Source organism: Trichechus manatus, unplaced genomic scaffold (genome assembly GCF_000243295.1).
Source record: "Trichechus manatus latirostris isolate Lorelei unplaced genomic scaffold, TriManLat1.0 scaffold00197, whole genome shotgun sequence".
NCBI classification, from domain to species: Eukaryota; Metazoa; Chordata; class Mammalia; order Sirenia; family Trichechidae; genus Trichechus; species Trichechus manatus.
Window position 1 is genome coordinate 517,605 of NW_004444133.1, and position 27,492 is coordinate 545,096.

Sequence of the window (27,492 nt, forward strand, 5' to 3'; positions counted from 1 at the left end):
ACCAATGTCATAAAACAGCATGTGTGTTACTGTTACATGAGAAACTATCTGTTCTGTAAGCCTTCACCTGAAGTACAATAAAATATTAAAAAAAAAAAAAAAACTATAATGAGATACCATCTCAAACCGGTAACAATGGCACTGATCAAAGAAACAGAAAACAACAAACGTTGGAGAGGCTGTGGGGAGACTGGAACTCTCATATACTGCTGGTAGGAATGTAAAATGGTACAACCACTATGAAAAATTATATACTTCCTCCAAAAGCTAGAAATAGAAATACCACATGATCCAGCAATCCCACTCCTAGGTATATACCCTAGGGAAATAAGAGCCGTCACATGAATAGACATATGCACACCCACGTTCATTACAGCATTATTTACAATAGCAAAAAGATGGAAACAACCTCAGTGCCCATCAGCAGACGAATGGATAAACAAATTGTGGTACATACATACAATGGAAAACTACACAATGTTAAAGAATAACATCAAATCCGCGAAACACCTCACAACATGGGTGAACCTGGAGGACATTATGCTGAGTGAAATAAGTCCATCGCAAAAGGACAAATAATGTATGAGACCACTATTATAAAAAGTAAAGAAAAAGTTTTCATACAGACAGAAACATTCTTAGATGGTTACCAGGGATGGGCAGGCGGAGGGAAAATTACTAACTAGATAGTACACACATACTAACATCGGTGAAGGGAGAGATAATACACAACATGCAGGAAGTCAGCACAACATAATCAAGGTAAAGGAAGACACTGAAAGGTAAGCAAGAGTAAAAGGCAATAACGGTAAATACTAACACATATACAATCCTGCAACAACAGTAATAACAAACAATAATGTATGAGTGGATACATAGGTAGATATGTAAGCTGAAGAGGGGTGGGAGGGCATATGGAAATATACTCACGTACATATATATGCATACATGCTGCAAATATACCCTGTATGCAACAGTGGCACAGGGGACACAGTCATGAAAACTTCTTAGCCATAAACATATACCTCCAAGGACTGAGATACTAGGCTTGAGGGCTAGGGACCATAGTCTCAGAGAACATCTAGGTCAACTGGCATATGAAAATCCATACAGACAGTGTTCTACATCCTACCTTGGTGAGTAGCAACTGGGGTCTTAAAAGCTTGTGAGCAGCCATCTAAGATATAACTATTGGTCTCTTCCCGTCTGGAGCAAAGAAGAGTGAAGAAAACCAAAGACTCAAGGAAACAATCAGTCCATAGGACTAATGGACTATATGAATCACGTCTCCACTAGCCTGAGACCAGAACTAGATGGTGGCTGGCTACAACTACCAACCACTCTGACTGGGATCACAACAGTAGGTCATGGACATAGCAGGAGAGAAATGTAGAACAAAATTCAAACTTATAAATAAGACGAGACTTACTGGTCTGATAGAGATGGGTGGAACCCCCGAGGTTATGGTTCTTAGCCTTCAAAACTGGAACTGAAATCACCTCCCAGAGATCGCATTATAGCTATACAATAATCAGGTCTATAGAATGAATAACACCAGTGAGGAATGTACACCTTAAAACAATCAACTTTACGAGACCAAAAGGGCAGCATTTGCCCAAAAGCAAAGTTCAGAAGTACGGTAGGGGCAGGAAAGCTGGGCAAGTGGATACAGGGAACCCAGGGAGGAAGGGGGAAGAGTGCTGACACATTCAGCCATTTGAAACCAATGTCACAAAACAAGCTGTGTATAAATTGCTGAATGGAAAACTAATCTGCTCTGTTAAATTTCAGCTAAACAACAATAAAATGTTCAAAAAAAAAAAACCTTCTTATAATTACAAATGAAATAATGTACAGCAATTGATTTTAAATTATTTGAAAAGGGGAGGATGCACAGGGGTGTGGACTAAATAGATAAAAAAGATTAGCAATATGCTGGTAACTGCTGAAGTTGGATGATGTAACCTGGAGGTTCATTATACTATTCTAAATCCTTCTCCAAATGTCTACTTCTCCACTCTTTTAGTCCTTTCTTCTTCCATTCAGAATATGTTCAGAAGCAAAGAAAATACAGTAAATATCTTTTCTAAGGAATGACCATCTTCCCCCAGTACCCACTTCAAATATTAAAAGTACACCAGAGAACGAATTACTCAATTATCTCCCTACAACAGCATACAGTCACCTACAAAATTAGAACCTAAACAATTTGAATTTCACAAATCACAGTTACATCTTTACAGAGGATGTGGTAGGTTTAAAAAAATTCAGTCTTTGTGTTTTAAGTACTTTAAAAAGCTACCATTTTATTACATGCACAACTACTGGTAGACCCGGGTCTGTTTAACAATTTTAACCTTAACAGATTTGAATACGATCACATCACAACTGCTAGGAACCTCAAATTCTGTCTTTATATATGTGTGTGCATGTGAAGGTGCATGCACACACATACACACGATAAGAAAACCACTTGAAAATTTTATTTTAAACCAAAACAAAACCATTTGCCATCAAGTCGATTCCAGCTTATGGCGACCCCACGTGTGTCAGAGTAGAACTGTGCTCCACAGGGTTTTCAATTGCTAATCTTTCAGAAGTAGATTGCTAGGCCTTTCTTCTGACACTCCTCTAGTGGACTCAAACTACCATCCTTTTGATTAGCAGGCAAGCACTTAACTGTTTGCATCACCCAAGGATACCCAATTTTATTTTCCATCTTATTTATTCTTTGAGCAGAGGAGTATCAATAAAAGAGGCCAGTAAATTCTGGTATTGATGTATAAGAAAGACCCAAAACCTTTAATTATACCCAATTATAATTTTAAACCAATTTTTATGTATTAGTTCCTATAACGGAAGCATTCTTTTAAAAAAGGAAATGTGCAAGGGCTTTTCAATGAACACATACTATTTATGGTATGAAAAATGCAGGACTCTGATTTTACATCACCCTGCAAAAATTCATTACCATATTTTCTGGGGATAGGCATGAATGAAGTAACGATAGACTTGAGTATTTTCTTTCTTCTGCTACCATTCTGACAGGCTTTGAGGGAACTGTAACTGATGCTCTCGAGGCAGATGAAAACATATAAGGAGGTTTAAACTGCAGGTGCAATAATGGAAGTCCAAAGGAATTCTGAGGCGATATCTCAAGGGGCCCTTGCTTAACCTCAAATAGTTTTTCTGGTTTTATAAATATTGAGTCCCGTTGAGGTGTCAAGTTTTCTTGTCCAACATACTGATCCATGTTCAGATGCGTAGGAATTTCTGCAGTTACAGTTTCTGCCCATTTCTTCTGCTCAGTGGCTTTATTTACGGCTTCAGTATCATACTGGCTCAAATTCAAATGGGAAATTGAAGTAGTATGCCTTTCTCTCTGTGGTAAAGGAGACTGGAAGGAATCAGATAATCCCCAAGCCTCTCTTGGTTGTGGCAGAGGCCTGAAGGGAACTTGTGGAACTCTTCCAGTAGATAAGGAAAGGGGCTTGAATTCACACTTAGGTTGAAAATGAAGCAAAGGAAAACCATCACCAGGACTGAAAGTTTTTGCAGCTGGGATAAGTTTAGGTATCTTCTGAATGGCAGAAGATGTGGACAAAAGGTGGAAGTGAGTATTTGCAGCAGGGGCTGCAGACAGTGAAGTGGGTGGTAAGTTTTGAAGTGCTGGAGTTAGTCCTCTATTCTGGTGTTGGCCTTCTAAATGACATAAAGGAATACTTTCATGTGGAACATCCTGGAAGAGAAATAAAAGATATCATGTAAGTTTAAAATATATATATTACAGATGTCTTATTTTATATAAATGATGTTCAGTGTGTCTTTGGGAGGGGGTTAGAAGGTAATAAGTGCTAAAAAAAAATTAAATCAAATAACAAAACCCCAACAAGTTGAACTACTAGGACAACTTTGATGGTATTTTTATATGTATTACCTGTATATTTCCATTACTGCTTTGATCAGACTGGGCAATTCCTTTATGGCAGCGTGGGCTGGTCTTGCCAGACTCTCTGGTATACTCTCCCGTGGATCGTGGTTTAATGAAAAATCTGTCCTTGAGATTTCCACTGGTGTCTTCAACATCACCACTGCCTCTTACGGGGTTTGACACTTGGCTTCCCACCAAATGCACAGACTGAGACTGCTGTACCAGCTGGTGACTATTCGAGAGGTTAGCAAAGGATGACCCTACAATCTGCATTAGGCTCATGAAGTTGATCTGCTGCAGCTAGAATAAAACAAAAATTAAAAATCTTAAAATATAATGAAAAGAATCTAAGGAAGCAATAGCCATCTGAGTATTCCACAAAAGTAATACTTTTGTCTCAGTAACTGTCAGACTCATAAATGCTAAGCAGTAGGAGAGAATTAAAAAAGAAAAAAAAGAATAGCTTCCTGCCTTTGGGAGCTGTCAGCTAAGAATATGAACACTAACTAATGAATGAGACTTGATTTATAAAGCTGTAAACAGAAACATCCCAAAGGAGTGACCTGACAGAGGAAGGTGAGGATAATCAAAAAAGTATTCTTATTAGAATGGATGTGTTTTTAACGATTTTCAAGAAGGAAAAGAGCAGAGAGTAGCAAACAGGTGAAGGGCAAGGACTTCCCTTGGCTGAATAAAAGGCAAAGGTAACACCAGTGGCTCCAAAACTTGCTGCACATTAGAATCGCCTGAGGACCTTTTAAAAAATCCCACAGCCAGGTCACACCCCATATCATTAATAGCAGAATGTCTGGGGATGGGAGCAGGTTCAGTAGTTTTTAAAGATGTCTAGGCAATTTCAATGTGCAGAAAAGCTTGGGAACTACTAGCATACACATTGGCTAGCAAAGACGATTTATAGCAAGGACAATGAGTAGACTAGTGCAATTGTCAAACTCTGGCATTCATCAGAATCACCTGGAGGACTTGTTAAACCACTTTTTGCTGAGCCCCATCCCCAGAGTTTCTGTTTTAACAGGTCTGGGGTGGGGCCTGAAAATTTGTATTTCTAACATATAAGTGATTGTTGATGCTACTGGTCCAGGGACCACACTTTGAGAATCACTGAACTTGTGTGGGGGGGCAATGGAAGAAAAGACCAACAGAAGAATTTGCATTTTAATAGGTTGACCAATAGGGAAACACTGCAGATTAAAAATTATAAAGGAAACACATGCTTATTACAGAAAAAAAACAGACATATAAAAAAAAATCATACTCCTATTGCCAGAGACAACTAGTATTGACACTTTAGTGCATTTCCTTCCAAACTGTATTTTTAAAACAAGACTGACATCATATAGTAGACAAAGTTGTACCTGAAATTTACTGAATGAGAGAAGGATAACATCAAAACAATATATGAAGAAGAATGTCCTAGAAAATGTACATACAATAAATTTTAGAGCAAAAGACAATAGAAGACATGCCACCACATGGGTGAACCTTGAAATTATTCTAAGTGAAATAAGCCAGACACACATGCAAAAAAGGCAAATGTTGTATGATCCTTGTTGTTCTCAGGTGCCATGAGCCACTTCCAACTCATAGCAACACCGTGTATAACAGAACGAGATGCTACCCAGTCCTGCGCCATCCTCACCATCATTGCTATGTTTCAGCTCATTGCTGCAGCCACTGTGTCAATCCATCTTGTTGGTGGTCTTCTTTTTTGCTGATCCTCTCTACCAAGCATGATGTCCTTCTCCAGGGACTGATCTTTCCTGATAACATGTCCAAAGTATGTAAGACAAAGTCTCGCCATCCTGCTTCTAAGGAGCATTCTGGCTGTATTTCTTCCAAGACAGATTTGTTCGTTCTTCTGGCAATCCATGGTATATTTGCTATTCTTCACCAAAACCATAATTCAAATGCATCAATTCTTCACCAAAACCATCATTCAAATGCATCAATTCTTCACCAAAACCATCATTCAAATGCATCAATTCTTCTTCGGTCTTCCTTATTCATTGTCCAGCTTCCACAAGCATGTGAGGCGATTGAAAATATCATGGCTTGCGTCAGGTGCACCTTAGTCCTCAAAACAAGCCTTTTGCTTTTTAATACTTTAAAGAGGTCTTTTACAGCAGATTTTCCCATTGCAATATGTCATTTGACTTCTCGACTGCTGTTTCCATGAACATTCACTGTGGAACCAAGTAAAATGAAATCCTTGACAACATCAGCATTTTCTACGTTTATCATGATTGGTCCCATTGTGAGGATTCTTGTTTTATGTTAACGCATAATCCATACTGAAGGGTGTAGTCTTTGACCCTCATCTTCAAGTCCTCTTCACTTTCAGCAAGCAAGGTTGTGTCATCTGCACACTGCAGGCTGTTAATGAGTTTTCCTCCAATCCTGATCCCTTATTCTTCTTCTTATAGTCCTGCTTCTTGGATTATTTGCTCAGCATACAGATTGAATAAGTATGGTGAAAGGATACAACCCTGACACACGTTTTCTGATTTTAAACCATGCAGTATCCCCTTGTTCTGTTGGAACGACTGCCTTTTGGTCTATGTACAGGTTCCTGATGAGCACAATTAAGTGTTCTGGAATTTCCATTCTTTGCAATGTTATCTATAATTTGTTATGATCCACACACAGTTGAATGCCTTTGTATAGTCAATAAAACACAGGTAAACATCTTTCTGGTATTCTCTACTTTCAGTCAAGCTCCATCTGACATTAGCATGATAACCCTCGTTCCATGTCCTCTTCTGAACCCAGCTTGAATTTCTTGCAGTTCTCTGATGATACACTCCTGCAACCATTTTTGAATTATCTTCAGCAAAAGTTTACTTGCATGTGATATTAATGATATGGTTTGATAATTTCTGCATTCTGTTGGATCATCTTTCTTTGGAATTGGCACAAATATGGATCAGGAAGCTGTCTTCCAAATTTTTTGGCATAGATGAGTGAGCATTTCCATCATACCATCCGTTTGCTGAAACATTTCAATTAGTATTTTCTCAATTCCTGGAGCCTTGTTTTTCACAAATGCCTCCAGTGCAGCTTGGACTTCTCCCTTCAGTTCCATTGGTTCTTGATCATATGCTACCTCTTGAAATGGCTGAATGTCAACCAGTTCTTCTTGGTACTGTGACTCTGTGTATTCCTTCCATCTTCTTTTGATGTTTCCTGCATCATTCAATAATTTGCCCATAGAATCCTTCAGTATTGCAACTCGAGGGTTGAATTTTTTCTTCATTTCTTTCTGCTTGAAAAATGCCAGCGTGTTCTTCCCTTTTGGTATTCTAACTCCAGGTCTTTGCACATTTCATTATAATACCTTACTCTGTCTTCTCCAGCCTCCTTTTGAAACCTTCTGTTCAGCTCTTTTACTTCATCATTTGTTCCTTTTCACTTGAGCTACTCTACGTTCAACAGCAAGTTTCAGAGTCTCTTTTGACATCCATTTTGGTCTTTTTTTTCTTTTCTATTTAATGACTCTTTGTTTTTTTCATGTATGATGTCCTTGATGTCATTCCACAACTTGTCTGGTCTTTGGTCATTAGTATTCAATGTGTCAAATCTATTCTCGAGTGGTCTCTAAATTCAGGTGGGATATACACAAGGTCATACTTTGGCTCTCGTGGACTTCTTTCAGTTTTCTTCAGTTTCAACTTGAACTTGCATATGTGCAATTGATCGTCTGTTCTGCATTTGGCCACTGGCCTTGTTCTGACTGATGATACTGAGCTTCTCCATCATCTCTTTCCACACATGTAGTTGATTTGATTCCTGTGTATTCCATCCAATGAGGTCCATGAGTATAACTGCCATGTATGTTGTTGAAAAACCATATGTTGTTGTATAATCATACCTATATGAAATATCTGGAATAGGTAAACCCATCAAGACCAAAGAAGACTGGTGATTACCAGTATATGTAGGAAGAGGAGAATGGAGAAAAAAATCAACACAGTGTCCACTTAAAATTGGTGAATTGTATTTTATGTAAATTATTCCTCAATAAAGATTAAAAATAAAATGAAAGCATGAAGTCCTAAGAATCTAAGATTGGCTACAGCTATAGAAAAAGCAAGTGCCTATATGACTAGAAATAGCAATTCTGGGCAAAAGAATCAGGGCATAGTAAAACATTGGATATGAGTAGAGAAAAAAGGCAAAGAAGACTTTAAGACAGTGATTCTTAATCTTTCATGAGCATCAGAACTGCTTCGGGAACTTGATAAATATACAGGGTGGCATATTTTAACAAGTCCTCAGGTAATCCATAGGTAACACTTTGAGAATGCTTATAAAACAGTAAGTTGGTAGAACAGGAGGTCCTAATAACTAAGAAAGGGAAAGAAGGGACTGGGGAGAATATGAATAAATCAGTTCTGGTAAGTTTCATGTGACAGTGGACATGGTGAAGAAGTATTGAAGAGAAAGTTTGAAGAGAAAACAAGTACCAAAAGTCACCATATAAAAATGGTGTATTACACGTTTTAATTAGGACCACAGTAGAGGGACTCTGATAGAGTGGGAGAAAAATGTGGAACAGAACCTCAAATTTCTAAAAAATAAAAAAAAAATATTAAAAAACCAGACTGGAGGACTCTCTGAGACTATTGTCCTGAGATACTCTTCAAACCTTGAACTGAAACGAAACCCTGAGATCACCTTGTAACTAAATAACATAGTGGCTCACAAAATACGGAATATCACCCATAAGTACTATGCTCCTTTAAAAAAATTACCTATATGAGACCAAATGATCAGCAACTACTTTAAAACAAAAGTGAACAGGGAAATTAGATTAACGGAAATGGAACAACCAGAAAGGAAATAAAGAGAATGTTCATGCATTGTGAAGAATGTAACCAATGTCACTGAACAATTTGTGTACAAACTGTTGAACGGGAACCTACACCACTGTATAAGCCTTCACTGAAAGCACAATAAAATAATATTTTAAAAAAATGGTACACTATATCACATAAAGGATATGGATATATTTTACCACAGTAAAACTGAAAAAAAAAAAAAAAAGGACAGGGAAGTGAATGTAGAACAAATTAGCAGAAGGTTAGATTTGAGGGAAATTACTGTTTAAGGAATAAAAAAGAAAAGGAAGAAAATTAAAAACTGTTGGAAGACAGAGAAAAAGCTAGCCAGGCAAGAACAAGATGACGGAAGTCAAAGTGAATAGTACTTTGAAATGCAGTTGACAGTTTCACACCAAGCTCAAAATTTCATTTGAGGATAAGAAATCTGACATGATCACCCGGGTAGAAAAATAAACTTTGGATACCTTTGAGCAGGAGTCCACTGGCCTGGGTTTAGTACCCCACCACCACCATCTCACTTTCATGAGCAGCTCTGCATCCCAAACATCTCAGTTAAAAGAAGTCATTTTGAGAAGATGCTAGGCACTAGAATTAGCTTTTGAATGACAAATGAAGAGTCCCCAAAGCAGAAAAACGCCAGCAATTTAATTTTCAGTTGTCTACTACTAGATATTTTAAAATCCTACATATACCATGTGTAGATTTGCTTGTTTATATAGAAATATGCTCACCTGAACTAATTTAAACATTTCATCTTGGAGCATCTGCCTAACAGAATCTGAAGAATCTGGTAATGGAGCCCTGGGTTCATTTCTCTGGGTCTTGTGAGGTGGTAAAACAGGTGTTTGTGAAGCAACACTGACTCCATTTGATATGAAAGGTGGAACTGAGGAAGATTTATCTTTAAACGCAGAAACCTGTGCACTATGTGGAAGCACATAAATAAAAAACACACATTAATCAACAAAATAACAAATTAGATGTATATGATCTGTGTATTTGGAACTCACTCTTTTCTTCTAATTTAAAGGTTACTCTGGTGGTTTATAGGAAACAAACCCTAGAGCTGATCTCTCTACTGAATAGGCTTCATCAGCCACTAGACACATTTGTCAGTCAACACAATTTTTCACCTGAATGTCTACATTAAGACTGTCAAGTCAACCACAGTCACCTCCCTGTGGTGTTAGAACGGTTCACGCTTTTATTTTACTTGCCTGGTGCTTCTAGGTATCTGTGTTGGAGACCTGTACAATCATTCGGATTAACTGTATAGACTGTGTAATTTGATGTGGGAGTAAGTTTTTTTGACTGAAATTAGTGACCCAGAATAGAGTTAGGAAAAATGGGGAATGAATGAGTGAAAAATGTTTTATTCTAGGATTGGCAGAGCAAAGTACTACTGATCATCATCAAATATGAAACAATAGATAGTATTTCCAAACAAACCATAGAGTTTACATTTATAATACACCCTAACAAGAAAAATAAATTCTTATTCAAAAAAACATTACAGATCAAAGCAAGTTTTTATTTGTTTTTTCAACAGTAGTGGGAATGATTCCTTTAACATAGTAGCAAACCAATTCCATAAACTAAGTAATGGGGCTGGTAAATATCAGAGTCAAATGAGTTGACTGTTACGTTTCCAAAAATAAAGGAATATATTAAATTGCATTTAGATTTATTTGGGTTTATACTCATTACCCTTCAGGAATATTTGCCTTTTATAGAGCATCCAATGTGCTCAATAATGAAATTTTATTTAGCAAATCTACAAAAAAACAGGCATTACAACTGATCTGCGTATTTTAAGACAACTTTATTGGGCTTTGCTTTCATTAAGTAGTAAGGACATCAATATTAATTATGTAGAATTTTTCTCATGTAAAGTTGTATTATATTATCCTCCTATTTTAACAAGACTCCTAAACACTATACACTCAGGCTGCCTTACCTCTGTTCAACTTCTGAAAAAGAAAGTAAAAATACATAACTGAGATTAGTCCAAAGGACTAATGGACCACAGCTACCAAGGCCTCCACCAGACTGAGTCCACTACAGCTAGATGGTGCCCAGCTACCACCACTGACTGCTCTGACCGGGATCACAACAGAGGGTTCTGGACAGAGCTGGAGAAGGATGTAGAACAAAATTCTAACACACACAAAAAAGACCAGATTTACTGGCTTGAAAGAGACTGGAGAAACCCTGAGAGTATGGCCCCCAGACACCCTTTAAGCACAGTGTTTAAGTCACTTCCGAGGTTCACCATTCAGCCGGGGATAGGACAGCCCCATAAAACAAAATGGGACTAATGAGGCACAGCAGTCCAGGGACAAGGGCTAGAAGGCAGAAGGGGACAGGACAGCTGGTGATAGGGAACCCAAGGCTGAGTAAGGACAGTGTTGACATGTAGTGGGGTTGTTAACCATTTTCATAGGGCAACATGTATACCAACTGTTTAATGAGAAACTATTTTGTTCTGTAAACCTTCATTTAAAGTGAGAATAGCAGAACAACTGGAAGAACGTAATCAATGTCACTGAACTGTGCATGTAGAAATTTTTGAAATGGTGTATCTTTGGCTATGTCTATTTTCACCAAAAAAAAAGGTCGAGAAGGGAGAGGGTTGACATGTCGTGGGGTTGTTAACCAATGTCATAAAACAATATGTGTACTGAGAAACTATTTGTTCTGTAAACCTTCACCTAAAGTACAAAAAAAAAAGAAGAAAAAAAAAAACGTAACTGGATGAATCTGTCCTATGAGAGAATTAAAAGTATTACAAACATTATTAGAAATCTGTTAGTGCACAGAAGAAAACATTCTTTGATGGTTACAAGGGTGGGGAGGGTTATTTACTAACTAGATAGTAGATAAGAATTATCTTAGGTGAAAGCAAGGACAGCACTCACTACAGGGGAAGTCAGCACAACTGGACTAAACCAAAGCTAAGAAGTTTCCTGAATACAATCAAACACTTTGAGGGACACAGTTGCAGGGATAGGGGTCTGGGGACCATGCTTTCACAGGACATCTAGGTCAACTGGCATAACAAAGCTTATTAAGAAAATGTTCTGCATCATGCTTTGGTGAGTGGCATCTGGGGTCTTAAAAGCTTGCAAGCGGCCATCTAAGGTGCATCAATTGTTCCCAACCACCAGGAGTAAAGAAGAATGAAGAACACCAAAGACACAAGGAAAGTAGTAGCCCAAGAGACAGAAAGGGCCACAGAAACCAGAGGCTTCATCAGCCTGAGACCAGAAGAACTAGATGGTGCCCGGCTACCACCAATGACCACCCTGACAGGGAACACAACAGAGAGTCCCTGATGGAGCAGGAGAAAGGTGGGGTGCAAAACTCAAATTCTAGTAAGAAGACCAGACTTAATGGTCTGACTGAGACTGGAGGAATCCCAGAAAGCATGACCCCTGGATTCTCTATCAGTCCAGAACTAAAACAATTTCCAAAGCCAACTCTTCAGATAGGGATTGGACTGGACTGTGGGACATAAAGTGATGCTTGTGAGGAGTGTGCCTCTTACCTCAAGTAGATACAAGAGACTACAAATGCAGCTTCTGTCTGGAGGTGAGATGGGAAGGCAGAGAGGGTTAGGAGCTGGCTGAATGGACATGGGGAATCGGGTGGAAAGGAGGAGTGTGCTGTCACAGTATGGGGATAGCAATTAGGGTCATATAACAATGTATGTATAAATTTTTGTATGGGAAAAAAAAAATCTGTTAGAGGCTGAAAGTGAGCAACGACACTCAATAATACATTCACTACCTTCCTTCTTTTTTCAGAAAAGACGATTTTAAAATAGCTCTTGTATGTATTTAAAACACAATTGTTAGAGGAAAATTTTTCAATAATTTGCTTAAAGTCCTCAGAAATGTGTACCTATGTTGCTCTTTCAATGCTTCACGTTACTTTCATTTTACTCTCATAGTTTTTAGTAAAAAACATTTAGTAATTATTTCAAAATGGTACACTAGTCATGATTTCATACTTCTTTGTAAAAACAATTATTTCATAATGGCACAGTAGGCAAAAATTCTTACCTAGAGATCTCTGAACTTACATCTACACAGATCGAATGAGAAATGGTATGTTCTGAACTTGAAAAGTCTTCAATCATACTATAAATAAAGAATAATAGGCGATTAGGAAGCAAGATATTCTTCAAATTATCTAAGGTACAAGTGATCTAATTCTCAGACATCTAAGAGTCTTAAATATCTTCTAATCCTCTGCAACGCTTAGCTCATAATTATAATCTGTTTACGCTTGTCTCCATAGTAATTAGTAACAGATTCAAACAAAACCTTGTTTGACTTAACGTAGGTATGCCGACTTAACATACTACGTGAACACTACTGATTTCTCAGCAACAGAAAACAACAGAATCTGAAACGAGGGGACATGAGGTTAAGTGGGATCTCAAATTTTACTTATGGAACAGACAGACACTTTGTTCAGGAACATTAAAGAGCCCACTGTCACATCTGAAATTATAAAGACCAGTTTTTACTGATAGAAATATCTGTATGACTTGTAAAGGCAAATGACATTAAATATATCCTTTTTGTTAATTATCCACAGAAGAACCGGACAAAACTTGTATACCAGAAAATCTGATTATGTTGCCTCTCTTACCCAAGGTAATTCAAAAATTCTAAAATTCCAAAAATTAAGAAATCATATCCAAACTACAAAAAAATAAAAGAGCTGCCTTCCGCTCTCCTTGAAGCAATACAGGCAGGTTTGCAGAGTACATTCACATCATAGTCCTACTTGACAGTATGCAGTAATCAAACTATAAGAGTGTTTAAGTGAAAGTCTGCATATGTCTCATAACTGTTCTTCATTTGATTCAATAAAAATGGAAAGGTGGTTCCCTGATTAGCAGCTGAATAAACTTTGTTCTATTTAAAGCTATACTTTATTTTGATAAGGCTGATAAGGATGGGAGAATAAAAGGTATTTTCTTGTTGTTAGGTGCCACTGAGTCGGTTCTGACTCAGTGACCCTATGTACAAGAGAACAAAACACCATCCCATCCTGAACCACCCTCACAAGAGTTGTAATGCTTCAGCCCACTGTTACAGCCACTGTGTCAACCTGTCTCCTTGAGGGCTTTCCTTTTTTTCACTGACCCTCTACTTTACCAAGAATGATAACCTTCTCTAGGTACTGATCCCTCCTGATAACATGCCCAAAGCATGTGAGACAAAGTCTCACCATTCTTGCTTCTAAGGAATATTCTGGTCATACTTCCTCCAGGACAGATGTGTTCGCTCTTTTGGCAGTCCATGGTATATTCAATATTCTTCTCCAACACCACAATTCAAAGGTGTCAGATTTTCCCTATTCATCGTCCAGCTTTCACAGGCATATTAGGCAACTGAACACACCAGGGCTTGGGTTAGGTGCACCTTAGTCTTCAAGGTGACATCTTTGCTTTTCAACACTTCAAAGAGGTCTTTTGCAGCAAATCTGCACAATGCAATACATTTTTTGATTTCTTGACTGCTGCTTCCATGGGCATTGATCATGGTTGCAAGTAAAATGAAACCCTTTACAACTTTAATCTTTCCTCCATTTATCATGATGTTGCTTACTGGTCTAGTTGTGAAGATTTTTGCTTTCTTTATGTTGAGGTATAATCCATACTGAAGACTGTGGTGTCTGATCTTCATCAGTAAGTGCTTCAAGTCCTCTTCACTTTCAGCAAGAAAGGTTGTGTCATCTGCATAACGCAGGCTGTTAATGAGTCTTCCTCCAATCCTGATGGCCCGCTCTTCTTCGTATAGTCCAGCTTCTTGGATTATTTGCTCAGAATAGACCTAATAGGTATGGTGAAAGGATACAACCCTGACGCACACCTTTCCTGACTTTAAACCACGCAGTATCCCCTTGTTCTATTCCAATGACTGCCTCTTGATCCAAGTACTGGTTCCTCATGAACAAATCAAGTGTTTTGGAATTTCCATTCCTTGATATGTTATCCATAATTTGCCATGATCCTTTGCATAGTCAATAAAACACAGGTAAACACCTTTCTGGTATTCTCTGCTTTCAGTCAGGATCCATCCGACATCAGCAATGATATCCCTGTTTCCACATCCTCTTCTGAATCCGGCTTGAATTTCTGGCAGTTCTCTGTCAATATACTGCTGCAGCCGCCTTTGAATGATCTTCAGCAAAATTTTACTTGGTGTGATATTAATGATACTGTTCGATAATTTCTGCCTTCAGTTGGATCACCTTTCTTGGGGAAAGGCACAAATATGAGTCTCTTCCAGTGTGTAGGCCAGGCAGCTGTCCTCCAAACTTCTTGGCATAGACCAACTGAGCACTTCCAGTGCTGCATCCATCTGTTGAAACATCTCAGTTGGTACTCCGTCAATTCCTGGAGCCTTGTTCTTTGTGCCTTCATTGCAGCTTGGACTTCTTCCTTCAGTACCATCAGTTCCTGATCATATGTTACCTCGTGAAATGGGTGAATGCTGACCAATTCTTTTTTTTTTTTCTCCTTTTTTTTTCAATTGTACTTTAGATGAAGGTTTACAGAACAAAAAAGCTTTTCATTAAACAGTTAGTACAGATACTGTTTTATGACATTGGTTAACAACGCCACGACATGTCAACACCCCTTCTCAACCTTGGGTTTGACCAATTCTTTTTGGTGCAATGACTCTGGGTATTCCTTCCATCTTCTTTTGATGCTTCTTGCATCATTTAATATTTTTCCCATAGAATCCTTCAATATTGCAACCCAAGGCCTGGATGTTTTCCTTCAGTTCTTTCAGCTTGAGAAATGCCAAGTGTGTTCTTCCCTTTTGGTTTTCTAACTCCAGGTCTTTGCACATGTCAATACTTTACTTTGTCTTCTCGAGCCACCCTTTGAAACCTTCTGTTCAGGCATTTTAGGTATCATTAAATCATTTATACCATTGTTATAAATTGAAGTTACAATTTCATTAGAAACACAATTGCACCAATAAATACATACTGTAAATTATGAAAAAAGCTGAAAGCTTCAGTGAGGTAAACAATCCAGTTATGATCATTTCCATACTGTTTTCCTCCTTACCTTTTCGGCTCAGTTGAGTTTTTCTCTATATATGTCTCCAACGGTTCTTCACTTGAACACTGAACCTCTCCTGTGGAATGCTGTTAAAATTAATAGTACCCAAAATAGAAAACCGTGGAACAAATAGGTATTACTGTCTCACATACTTTGAATTTCACATTTCACATCATCTAGAATAACAATACAAAATCAAGTGAGAAATCAAACATTAAAATGTACTCCCAGTCCTGTTCTAACAAGATCCTTATATTGGATGAATTGCCTCTGGCCCATCACCTTTCATTGAGCATAAGAAAGTACAAAGACAAGATGATGTTAGTAAACTAATACATTATAAATTATATATACCCATCACTACATGATTACTCTGTGAAAACAACTATAAATTAGGAAAAACTAATCCTTTTTAAACAATTTTTTCAATAATTAAAAATGGCTATGTCCTACCTGCAAATTCAGTGTATAGTTAAAGTTCTGAGAACACTAATAATACATAAAAGTGTATATATGTACAAAAACTGCACATTATTAGCTGAATTACACTTTTTGAATAAAGGACGCTTTCACAACTCTTGGTTAGGTTAACTTACTAAAGTGGTTTATGAAATGAAAATTTATTTGCCTTAAATTATTAGACATTTTGGCAAGAGTAAAATTTTAGTGAAAGACAAATGCTGCATGGCATGGCTATATTCCATAGTCCACTTTTAAGAGATAACATGATGTATTGAATAACAGTGAATTAAAACACTTAAGGATAATTTAAATAGTAGACAAAAGTTGAATAATTTTATCCACTAATGATTGACTTACTTCTTCTGAATTCTGTGGTAAAGTATGCATGCAAATAGCAATACTGGGATTTTTGAGGCTTTCAATGAGTTCTTTGGTGTTTTCTACAGGGAAACACAAGAGAAAGAGAAAACTGACCACATGAAAAATAATCTACTGACTGTTTAGAAGGTTCAAGGAAAATTACAGAAGAAAATTTAAATGGCAGAAATATTTTCTATCCTTCTAACAAAAATATTTTTAGAAACACTATCTCCTCTTCATCAGGTGAATCACAGATGAGCTTCGGTGGCCTTGTGTGTGTATAACCCTGTAAAGCTCTAAGAGTTTCTGTACTTTAACAGTTCCTGTTTTAAGGAAGTCTTACAGGAATTTCATAGAGTTAGTTCACAGAAATGAAGAGATCTATAATAATTACATATGTAAGGCAAGAGGCTCAATAATTGTAAAAGGGCTTGTTGCTGTCAGCTGCCATCAGGTCAGACCTGATAGCGATCCTACATACAACAGAATGAAACACTGCCCAATCCTGCACCATCCTCACAATCGTTGCTATGCTACAGCCCATTGTTGCAGCTCCTGTATCAATCCATCCCGATGAGGGTTTTTCTCTTTCTCGTTGACCCTCTTCTTCAGCAAACATAATGTCTCTCTCCAGGGACTGGTCCCTGCTGATGACGTGTCCAAGGTAAGTGAGACAAAGTCTCCTCATCATCTCTTCTAAGAAGCACTGTGGCTGTACTTCTTCCAAAACATTTGTTCATTCTCCTGGCAGCCCATAGTATAGTCCATATTCTTTGCCAACACCATAATTGAAACGCATCAATTCCTCTTTGGTTTTTCCTTATTTATTGTCCAGCTTTTTGCACGCATATGAGGTGAATGAAAATATCATAGATTGGGTCAGTTGCACTTTAGTCCTCAAAGTCACATCTTTGCTTTTTAACACTTCAAACATGTCTTTTGCAGCTGATTTGCCCAATGCAATATGTCGTTTGATTTCTTGACTACTACCTCTACGGGTGTTGATTGTGGATCTAAGTAAAATGAAATCCTTGAAAACCTCAATACTCTCTCAGTTTATCATGATGCTGCTTATTGGTCCAGTTGTGAGGATTTTTGTTTTCTTTATGTTGAGGTGTAATCCATACAGAAGACTATAGTCTTCGATCTCCATCAGTAAGTATTTCAAGTCCTCTTCACTTTCAGCAAGCAAGGTTGTGTCATCTCATTGTTAATGAAACTTCCACCAATCCTGATGCCACGTTCTTCTTCATCTAGTCCAGCTTCTCGAATTATGTGCTCAGCATACAGACTGAATAAATATGGTGAAAGGATACAACCCTGATGCACACTTTTCTTGATTTTAAACCATGCAGTATCTCCTTGCTCTGTTCGAATGACTGCCTCTTAGTCTATGTACAGGTTCCTCATGGGCACAATTAAGTGTTCTGGAATTCTCATTCTTCAAAATGTTATTCATAATTTGTTATGATCCACACAGTCGAATGCCTTTGCATAGACAATAAAACACACGTAAACATCTTTCTGGTATTCTCTGCTTTCAGCCAAGATCCGCCTGACATCAGCAATGATATCCCTTGTTCCACGTCCTCTTCTGAATCCAGCTTGAATTTCTGGCAGTTCCCTATCCATGTACTGCTGTAACTGCTTCGGAATAATCTTCAAGCAAAATTTTGCTTGCGTGTGACATTAATGACATTGTTTGATAATTTCTGCATTCTGTTAGATCACATTTCTTTGGAATGGGCAAAATTATGGATCTCTTCCAGTCGGTTGACCAGGTAGCTGTCTTCTAAATTTCTTGGTAGAGACAAGTGAGCACTTTCAACACTGCATCCTTTTGTTGAAACATCTCAATTGGTATTCCACAAATTCCTGAAGCCTTGTTTTTTGCCAATGCCTTCAGTGCAGCTTGAACTTCTTCCTTCAGTACCATCAGTTGTTGATCACATGCTACCTCCTGAAATGGCTGAATGTCAACCAATTCTTTTGGGTGCAGTGACTCTATAGTCCTCCCATCCGCTTTTGATGCTTCCTATGTCATTCAATATTTTGCCAATAGAATACTCCAAAATTGCAACCCAAGGCTTAAATTTTTTCTTCAGGTATTTCAGCTTGAGAAATGCTGACTGTGTTCTTCCTTTTTGGTTTTCTAACTCCCAGTCTTTGCACATTTCATTATAATACTTTACTTTGTCTTCTCGAGCTGCCCTTTGAAATCTTCTGCTCAGCTCTTTTACTTCATCATTCTATTCGCCTTAGCTACTCTAAGTCCAAGAGCAAGTTTCAGAGTCTCTTCTGACCCATTTTGGTCTTTTCTTTCTTCTTGTCTTTTTAATGACCTTTTGCTTTCTTCATGTATGATGTCCCTGATGTCATCCCACAATTCTTCTGGTCTTCAATCATTGGTCTTCAGTGCATCAAATCTATTCTTGAGATGGTCTCCAAATTCAGGTGGGATATACTCAAGGTCTTGTTTTGGCTCTCGTGAACCAGTTTTAATTTTCTTCAGCTTCAACTTAAACTTGCACACGAGCAATTGATGACCTGTTCCGCAGCTGGCCCCAGTCTTGTTCTGACAGATGGTATTGAACTTTTCCATCATCTCTTTCCACAGATGTAGTTGATTTGATTCTTGTGTTTTCCATCTATTGAGGCCCACATGTATAGTCACCATTTACATTGTTGAAAGAAGGTATTTGAAATGAATAAGCCACTGATCTCGCAACATTCTATCATGCAATCCCCAGCATCGTTCCTATCACCAAGGGTGTATTTTCCAACTACCAACCCTTCTTCTTTGTTTCCAACTTTCACATTCCAAACACTAGTAATTATCAATGCATCCTGATTGCATGTTTGATCAATTTCAGACTGCAGAATTTGGTAAAACTCTTCAATTTCCTCATCTTTGTCATTAGTGGTTGGTGAGTAAATTTGAATAATAGTCATATTAACTGGTCTTCCTTGTAGACGTGTGGATATTATCCTATCATTGACAGCACTGTATTTCAGGATAGAGCTTGAAATGTTCTTTCTGATGGCGAACATGATATCATTCCTCTTCAATTTGTCATTCCCAGCATAGTGACCATATGATTGTCTGATTCAAAATGGCCACTACCAATCCAGTTCAGCTCATTAACACCTATGATAAGCGATCTTTATGCATTCCATTTTATTTTTGATGACTTCCAATTTTCCTAGATTCATACTTCGTACATTCCACATTCCAGTTATTAATAGATGTTTGCAGCTGTTTTCTTCTCATTTTGAGTTGTGCCACATCGTCAAATGAAGGTCCCAAAAGCTTTACTCCATCCACGTCATTAAGGTCATCTCTACTGAGGAGGCCACTCTTCCCCAGTAGTGAGTGCCTACCAAGCTGAGGGGCTCATCTTCCAGCACTATATCAGACAATGTTCCACTGCTATTCGTAAGGTTTTCACTGGCCAGTTTTTTCAGAAGTAGACTGCCAGGTCCCTCTTCCTAGTCTGTCTTTGTCCAAAAGCTCTGCCGAAACCTGTCCACCAAGGGTGACCATGTTGGTATTTGAAACACCGATGGCAAAGCTTCCAGTATCACAGCAACACGCAAGTCACAATAGTAGGACAAACTGACAGATGTGTGGTTATCATAGATAATCATTATTCATCAATATCCAATTAATAAAGCCAAAGAAAATTATCTAAATGAACTGACCTTCATAGTCTGATATGTTCATATCCATTTTCTCCTGTGCGAATGCTTCTACTTCTTCTACAAGATCCTCATCAATATTTCTAAGTTCTTTTTCAGGATTATGAGTGACAGAAATAAACTCATCACTGGTTTCTTTTAATTCAAGTTTTTTTGCTTCAGGTGGCATTCTATGGACAAAAATGCAGCAGCTAAAATTATAACCCATTCTTAGAGAAAAAGAGTTCACTTTCATTTCATTTGGTTTTTGAAAACAAAGAATTTAGTTTTCATATTTATAAAAACAAAGTCTCTTTTTTTATCATACGTGGTACATACTAGAAGCTCAATGAACGACTCAACATCCTAGTTTCTATTTACTCAAAGGATTAGAATAATTTCAACTTATCTAAATTCTATGCCAGTCTCACAAAGGAATTTTCCTGCTATAAGGGCTTTGGCATTGGTGTTCAAAAACGTACTACTCATAGTGTTACTTCATATGTACAAATGGATGAAATTACTAGTTCAGCTTCCTCTAACACAGGAAATAAATTAATATAAATAAATAAATGGAACTTGCAGGATATATTAGCTCCGCTCTTGAATATACCAGATAGATCAATAGGGAAGAAACATAATTTGCAATGAATTGTTACAGCAATTCAGAAAATGCTCACTTCTTGCTCTTCTAATTCAAAGAAATGCTCATTCCTTTAACTTTCAAGGGTTCAGTTCTCCCACTGAAGCCCAAACATCATCAAGCCAGGTATATTCTATTGAAAGACAGGGTATAATCAACAACTTACTTCAAGATATTCTGACAAGATTCATTTTGATCATTTCTTTCCTTAGCTACACCTTGAGTTGATATAGCAACTGAAGAGCCAGCATCTGTTTTGCTCTTACTGTCAATATTGGGTCCAGTCTGAGACCTAGAGTAATGATTCTCCAGAACCTAAAATGAACCATTTATAGTACTTAGTATTCATTTTTGAACTCCTTATTTTTCCTCATATTTTAAAATTATTCACATCTACAGAACTTCTCCTGATTCATTCTTATTCATTTATCAAGTATTTACTGTATTACTACTACCCAATATTTGTTGCTGAAGCAATAAGCAAGTCTTTATTTTACCTGGAAAAGGAAACTCTGACTACCTAAATAGTATTAAAAAAAACAATCAGCCTTACAAATTTGTAAGGTATATTGCCACTGTTTTCAAACCACAAAACAACGGCAATAAAAATCAGAACTTCCAACCAGTTTGTTCTGGTTCAACCTCCTGCTGAGAATTTGCATTCTTAACAAGTTCCCAGGCAGTGTTAATGATTCCACCCCAGATATACTAAATCAGAATCTACATTTTAACAAGATCCCCAGGTGATTCTTATGTATAATAAATCTTGAGAACTACTGCTCTACTGGTGGTTCTCAGCCCTAACCAGCAGCATTAGCATCACATGGGAACTTGTTAGAAATGCAAATTCTCAGCAGGGAGTTAAACCAAGAGAAAAAAAGAACCGGTTCCAAGCCTTGATAACAATGTAATGTTACTTTCATTTCATTCTCTTTGCTATTATAATGATACTTAGTAATTATTTTAAGAATGGTATAAATAGTGAGCAAAAATACACACAGCTGAAAATACAAAGGATATGCCATCTGTCGCTTACTTAGAATACAAAGGATATCCCATCTGTCGCTTACTCAGAAATGTACGTAGGAATTCCCTAGAACTACTTACAAATTTCAATAACAAATATCACAGTATCAGATAAACTACCTTAGGATAACAGAAACTGGTTTAAAAAAAAAACCCACAAAAACTCATACACATGAAAACTTCACACCCTTCAATCTAGAATAAACTATTTAAGAATGAAAGCACATTGAAACAGAACTAATTTAGATACTACTGAAATTCTCCAAGTATTAAAAAATGCCCCATCCCAACTATTCTGCCACGCATATTAAGAAAACTAAAAAAATTTGTTTTCCAAGAAGTTTATCTATATTTCTCTTTTTGTGAGTTGCAGCAGCAACTACACAATCAGAAATTATTTTATGCAAAAAATACTCTTGAAAATAGTTAAAAGAGCAGACTGCTACTTGCTATTGACTAGAGAAAAGAACAAATAGCTAATAAATAACTAACTCATCTACTGACACACATCTGCCTTTCTAGGTTTGGTTCTCCAACCTCTTCTGGCCAGAGAGTACAAGTAAGATGATCCCCTAATACATGTGAGTAGATACCAATAATAAAAACTTAATAACTGACTCGTTTGTCTTAGAGGAGCCCTGGTGATGCAGTGGTTAAACCCTTGGCTGCTAACCAAAAGGTCAGCGGTTTGAACCTACCAGCCGCTCTGCAGGAAAAGATATGGCAGTCTGCCTCCATAAAGATGACAGCCTTGGAAACCCTATGGGGCAGTTCTACTCTGTCCTCTAGGGTCGCTATGAGTCAGAATTGACTCGATAACAACGGGTTTGGTTTCAGGTTTAGTCTTTCTTCATCTAAAGCAAACCTGAAACTTAGAAGTAATATAAATGTAATATCACTATTAAAGTCACCTAAAATTATCTTCTTCCCTTAAAGACACACAAAGTCTCAAAACCTCACAGCACTTTCACTAGTTTATTTTTAAGAATTAAAGGAACCAAGAAAAAGGAAAAAAAAATTATAAAAAAAAAGCCCCAGGTGAAACAGATGATAATCAACACTGAAATTAACTTTCAGTTACTTAGTGATTCTTTGATAAACATATTTTTAATTTAAAACAAGAAACTTCATTTTTATGTGATAAACAATTCACGCACTTACCTTAATAATGGCATTTTTTGCTTTATATGTAGGAAAATAGGGTTGTCCTAAAAGCCATAATGATGTAAGAACGGCAGCTGTAGAGGTCTTTACACGAATTACTGGACCGTACTCCCAGGATGACTTAGTGATATTAGAATCACAGAGCAGTCTTCTATCAGACCATCTTATCATCCATTCCAGCAACCTTCTTATATTCCCAAATGTATTACTTAGTGCTACAGGAAGATCTTCTTGAGGGTTAAGATCATTGCTTTGAATTGCTTTGAAAAGACATCTGGTTTTAACAGAATTGGGAGTGCAAAAAGCGTAGGTCGACAATCTGTGGACTAGAGGCTTCTCTCGGTTGTCATTTTGCATTCTGTAAATTGACTTTTGTTTTAAACCAAACAATCCACTCTTTGCTTCATTTTTATTGACTTCATTCAAAGGGTTCTCTACACAAGGTCTGATGCCTTGATTAACCACTACTGAAGCAGAAAGTGCCCGGTTTTCCAAACGTACGGCACATTCATTGTTTAAAGAGGATGAGTTTTCAGATTCATATGATTCAGGAGCAACCACAAAGCAAGAGCCAGCTCTGAACACATTCTGGCTTTTGGTTTTGCCCTGACGTCGTTTTAATGTTGTATGCACATCAAAAACTAAAGAATTAAGTTCATGTTCTCTAAGATGAGAAGAAAAACTGGTTAAAAATGGAATACCAGGATCACAGGAACCAAGTAAGTCTCTTTCAAGAACATAACTCAAGAAGAGATCAAGGAATTTAATATATTCATCATCATCACGTTCAAATTCCCAAACACCTATTACAGGAACTGCATTTTGTGATGACTTTTCATGATCTTCTTTACTTTTAGAATCTTCTTTCTGATTATATATTTTCTTTTTTTCACTGTGCTTACCAATCAATGTTAATTCCATGTGACCTGGGGCATTTCTATAGCAGAACAAAATTGAAAAAATTAAAAAATCATTTAATCACTAAAATCCATCTTTGAACAGACAATAAATATTCTCTCCAGTGATTAAGTCATCTACCTTTTTTTGTGCCTCCATTATCTTTTAAATGAGGGACTGGGGTTGTACAATTGATTAAAGTAATTGATGTCACTAATCTATACACCTGAAAAAAGCTGAACTGGCAAATGTTGTGTGATATATATTTTCACAACAACAACAACAAAAAAGAATAGCTGTTAATGCTACTTATGTGCAACCAAACACCTCATGGGATTTGTTTTCTTGGTTTGGAGGTTTACGGTCATGGTTCATGGGACATCTCAGTTAATTGGCCTAATATCATTTTTAGCTGCTTCTGTTCTACCTCCTAGTTTGCTGTGTAGTGCCTGGGGTCTTAAAAGCTTACAAGTAGCTATCCAAGGTACAACAATCAGTCTATTCACCTAGAGCAGCAGAGGAACAAGGAGACTCAGGAACAGGAGGAGGAAACAGAATGGGTGGCTAATTGCCTCCAGAAAAAACTACCTCCTTTGGTATGAGACCAGAAGAATGGTGCCCAGATACCATTACTGAACATGTTGATCAAAAATTCTAAAGAAAAATCCTGAACAAAACGGGGAAACGAAGAACAGAATTTCAAATTCTCATGGAATCTAGACTTCCTGGAGCCATTGAGGCTGCATGAACCCCCGAAATCACTGCCCTGAGATAATCTTTAAACCTTAAACCAAAAATAACTAATAACCCCTGAAGTCTTCTTTAAACCAACTAATGATTTAGATTAACTAGTAAAGAATGTCTGCCTTGAGCACTGTGCTTTTTAAAAAGAATTATCCATATGGGATCAAACTGACAACAACAACTCAAAAGGCTAGATAAGACACTTAGGGGGTCCTGAGGTTCACCCTTCAGGCAAAGACTAGACAGGCCCATAAAACAAAATGAGACTAATGGGGCACAACAGCCCAGGGACAGGGACTAGAAGGCAGAAGGGGACAGGAAAGCTGGTAATAGGGAACCCAAGCTCGAGAGGAGAGTGTTGACATGTCGTGGGGTTGTTAACCAGTGTCATAAAACAATACGTGTACTGTTTAATGAGAAACTATCTGTTCTGTAAACCTTCATCTAAAGTACAATAAAAAACATTTTTAAAAAGACACTTAGGGGGAAGTGAGTTTATGTTAATAGTGGAGGAATAATTTGGAAAAGGACAGCAAGAATGGTTGCAAAACTTGAAAAATATAATCACTGTCACTGAATTGTACATGTAGAAATTAATGAATTGGTGTATGCTTTGCTATGTATATTTTCACCAAAAACAATAATAAAATTTAAAAAATAAGTAAATGAGGTACTGGACTAACTGATCTAAAAGTGTTTTTTAGCGCTCAACATTCTATGATGCCAAAAATACAACACATTAATATCAAAAGGGAAAATACACGTGTGTTCATGCAAATTTCACTATAAAAGAGCATGAATGTTGTTCTGAAAAAATGTTTTCTTATAGACGCAAGTTTAGAAATACAAAGTTAATGAAAACACAAGCTACCAACACACATCTTAGTTTTGGCTTTCTTGTTTCTCCCTCATGTCTGCCTCTCTCAGCAACCATTATACCATTTACAACAAGAAGAATGCCCTCAGGATTCTTTTCCATAAAAATGTTGAAAACTTTTTCTAAATACTTTCAGCTGCAATTAAAGCTGCTATTAAACTTTTAACACTTAACTACTGACCCAAATTACTTTTAAATCTGTTTTCTTTCAACGTGCTCCTTAGGGCAGAGCACAGATGCTTAGCTCCCTCAAGAAGAGAAATGAAAGTTTCATGTTAGGTATCTAGGTTGACAACATCATCTCTCTTTTTACTAAGAATGTACAATATGCAGCTTTCAGGGTAAGCCTATGCTAACATTTAAGCACTGTTGTTTTCTGAAACAAGCACAACATTTATAATGCTATTATATACGGCTTAAGCAGATACTTGGAGTGGTTGGGATTACTTCACTTATGAATATGGTTGATTATACAATCTTTTAGTCAAGAGAAGGATAAATAGTACTGTAGATACTGAAATTATAAAGAAAAAAATGTAACAGTAACACAGATTTAGATAAGCAAGAATTTCCAAAAAATTTATGGACACATTTCAAAGATGAAACCCTTAAAAATGATATGGTTAATCCAATAATCTCAAACTATTTATGTCTAAAGACTACTAAAAATACTTAACGTCCTCCAGTGGCCTCTAGAATTTATCTACTCATTTGTTTTATAATTTTAGATAGCAAACTTATTTCCTATCTCAATAATACTTAAAAAGGATTTTCAAAAGTACAGTCTCATTTTATACCCCTAATGTCCTCATGAGTAGAGAGCAGCATTTATCATTCATATTAGTCACAGTACAGTCAGTGAGGGTTGCTGGGACTAGAAATCAGCTCAACAATTGCATATAAATATCGAAAAACATTTTTTTCAAAGGATGTGAATGCTAGTTATCAAGAGAACTCAATTGTACCTTTGATAGGAATGTATCCTATTTTTTTCTTCCACTGACAAAGCTTCAGATAAAGTATCTACTGTATCTGCATCACTGTGAACCAGAGAATTCCCCAGTTCTGTGAGTGTACTCCTGCTCAAACTAGTCCCCAGGGAAAACCTGTCAAAAACTGGAGCATCATCTGGTTTTTCTTCTTCAATCGGTTCCCATATATTCGTCTCAAAAGGGCCTATATTTCTCCACACACGCTTTAGAGCTTTAACCCTCACTTTATGGATAGAATGCATGGTAACAGACATCATTTCCTCAGTTTGGGGACCTAAAAAGAAAAGAATAAAAAATCTTATAGCTCATTAAAATGTTTCAACCTAAGACATATGAGAATCCAATTCTAGTTCCTCCTGGTCACATGACTGAGGCTGATTTTTAGCATCTTACAGATCACACTATCTTTAGTATTTAATAGAAAATTCATATTTTAGAGGAGAATTGCAGAAGCTAGTGAGGGTCCATTAAAGAACAGTGAAAGGGACAGAACCTAGACCCCATTAAAAGTGTGCTCTGGAAAAAGAAAAATTAAGAAGTCATCCATCTTCAAAAATCAAAAGGATAATCATAAAAAGAATGACTACTATTTTTTCCATTAGAAAATGCTCACTTAATGCAAAAGAAAGCCGTAAAGGAAGAAGAGAGGAACAAAATGACATGAGACACATAGAAAACAAAAATGACAAACATAAATTCAACTATATTAATAGAACATTAAATATGAATGGATTAAACAATCCAATCAAAAGGCAGAAAGTGT

General features: G+C 37.1%; 1 protein-coding gene across 1 annotated transcript in view; it reads right to left on the reverse strand.

Annotated features, from left to right (window-relative positions):
* CPLANE1 (ciliogenesis and planar polarity effector complex subunit 1) overlaps positions 1 to 27,492 on the reverse strand; it is a 171,696-nt gene that overhangs the window by 78,993 nt on the left and 65,211 nt on the right. The window contains exons 24-33 of the mRNA XM_004387899.2: positions 26,703 to 27,003; positions 23,217 to 24,156; positions 21,196 to 21,344; positions 20,411 to 20,598; positions 16,706 to 16,788; positions 15,893 to 15,972; positions 12,858 to 12,935; positions 9,525 to 9,717; positions 3,938 to 4,231; positions 2,972 to 3,739 (exon numbers count right to left, since the gene is read on the reverse strand). Of these exons, the coding sequence (XP_004387956.1) occupies positions 2,972 to 3,739; positions 3,938 to 4,231; positions 9,525 to 9,717; positions 12,858 to 12,935; positions 15,893 to 15,972; positions 16,706 to 16,788; positions 20,411 to 20,598; positions 21,196 to 21,344; positions 23,217 to 24,156; positions 26,703 to 27,003 (3,074 nt within the window). The remainder of the gene's footprint in view (positions 1 to 2,971; positions 3,740 to 3,937; positions 4,232 to 9,524; positions 9,718 to 12,857; positions 12,936 to 15,892; positions 15,973 to 16,705; positions 16,789 to 20,410; positions 20,599 to 21,195; positions 21,345 to 23,216; positions 24,157 to 26,702; positions 27,004 to 27,492) is intronic.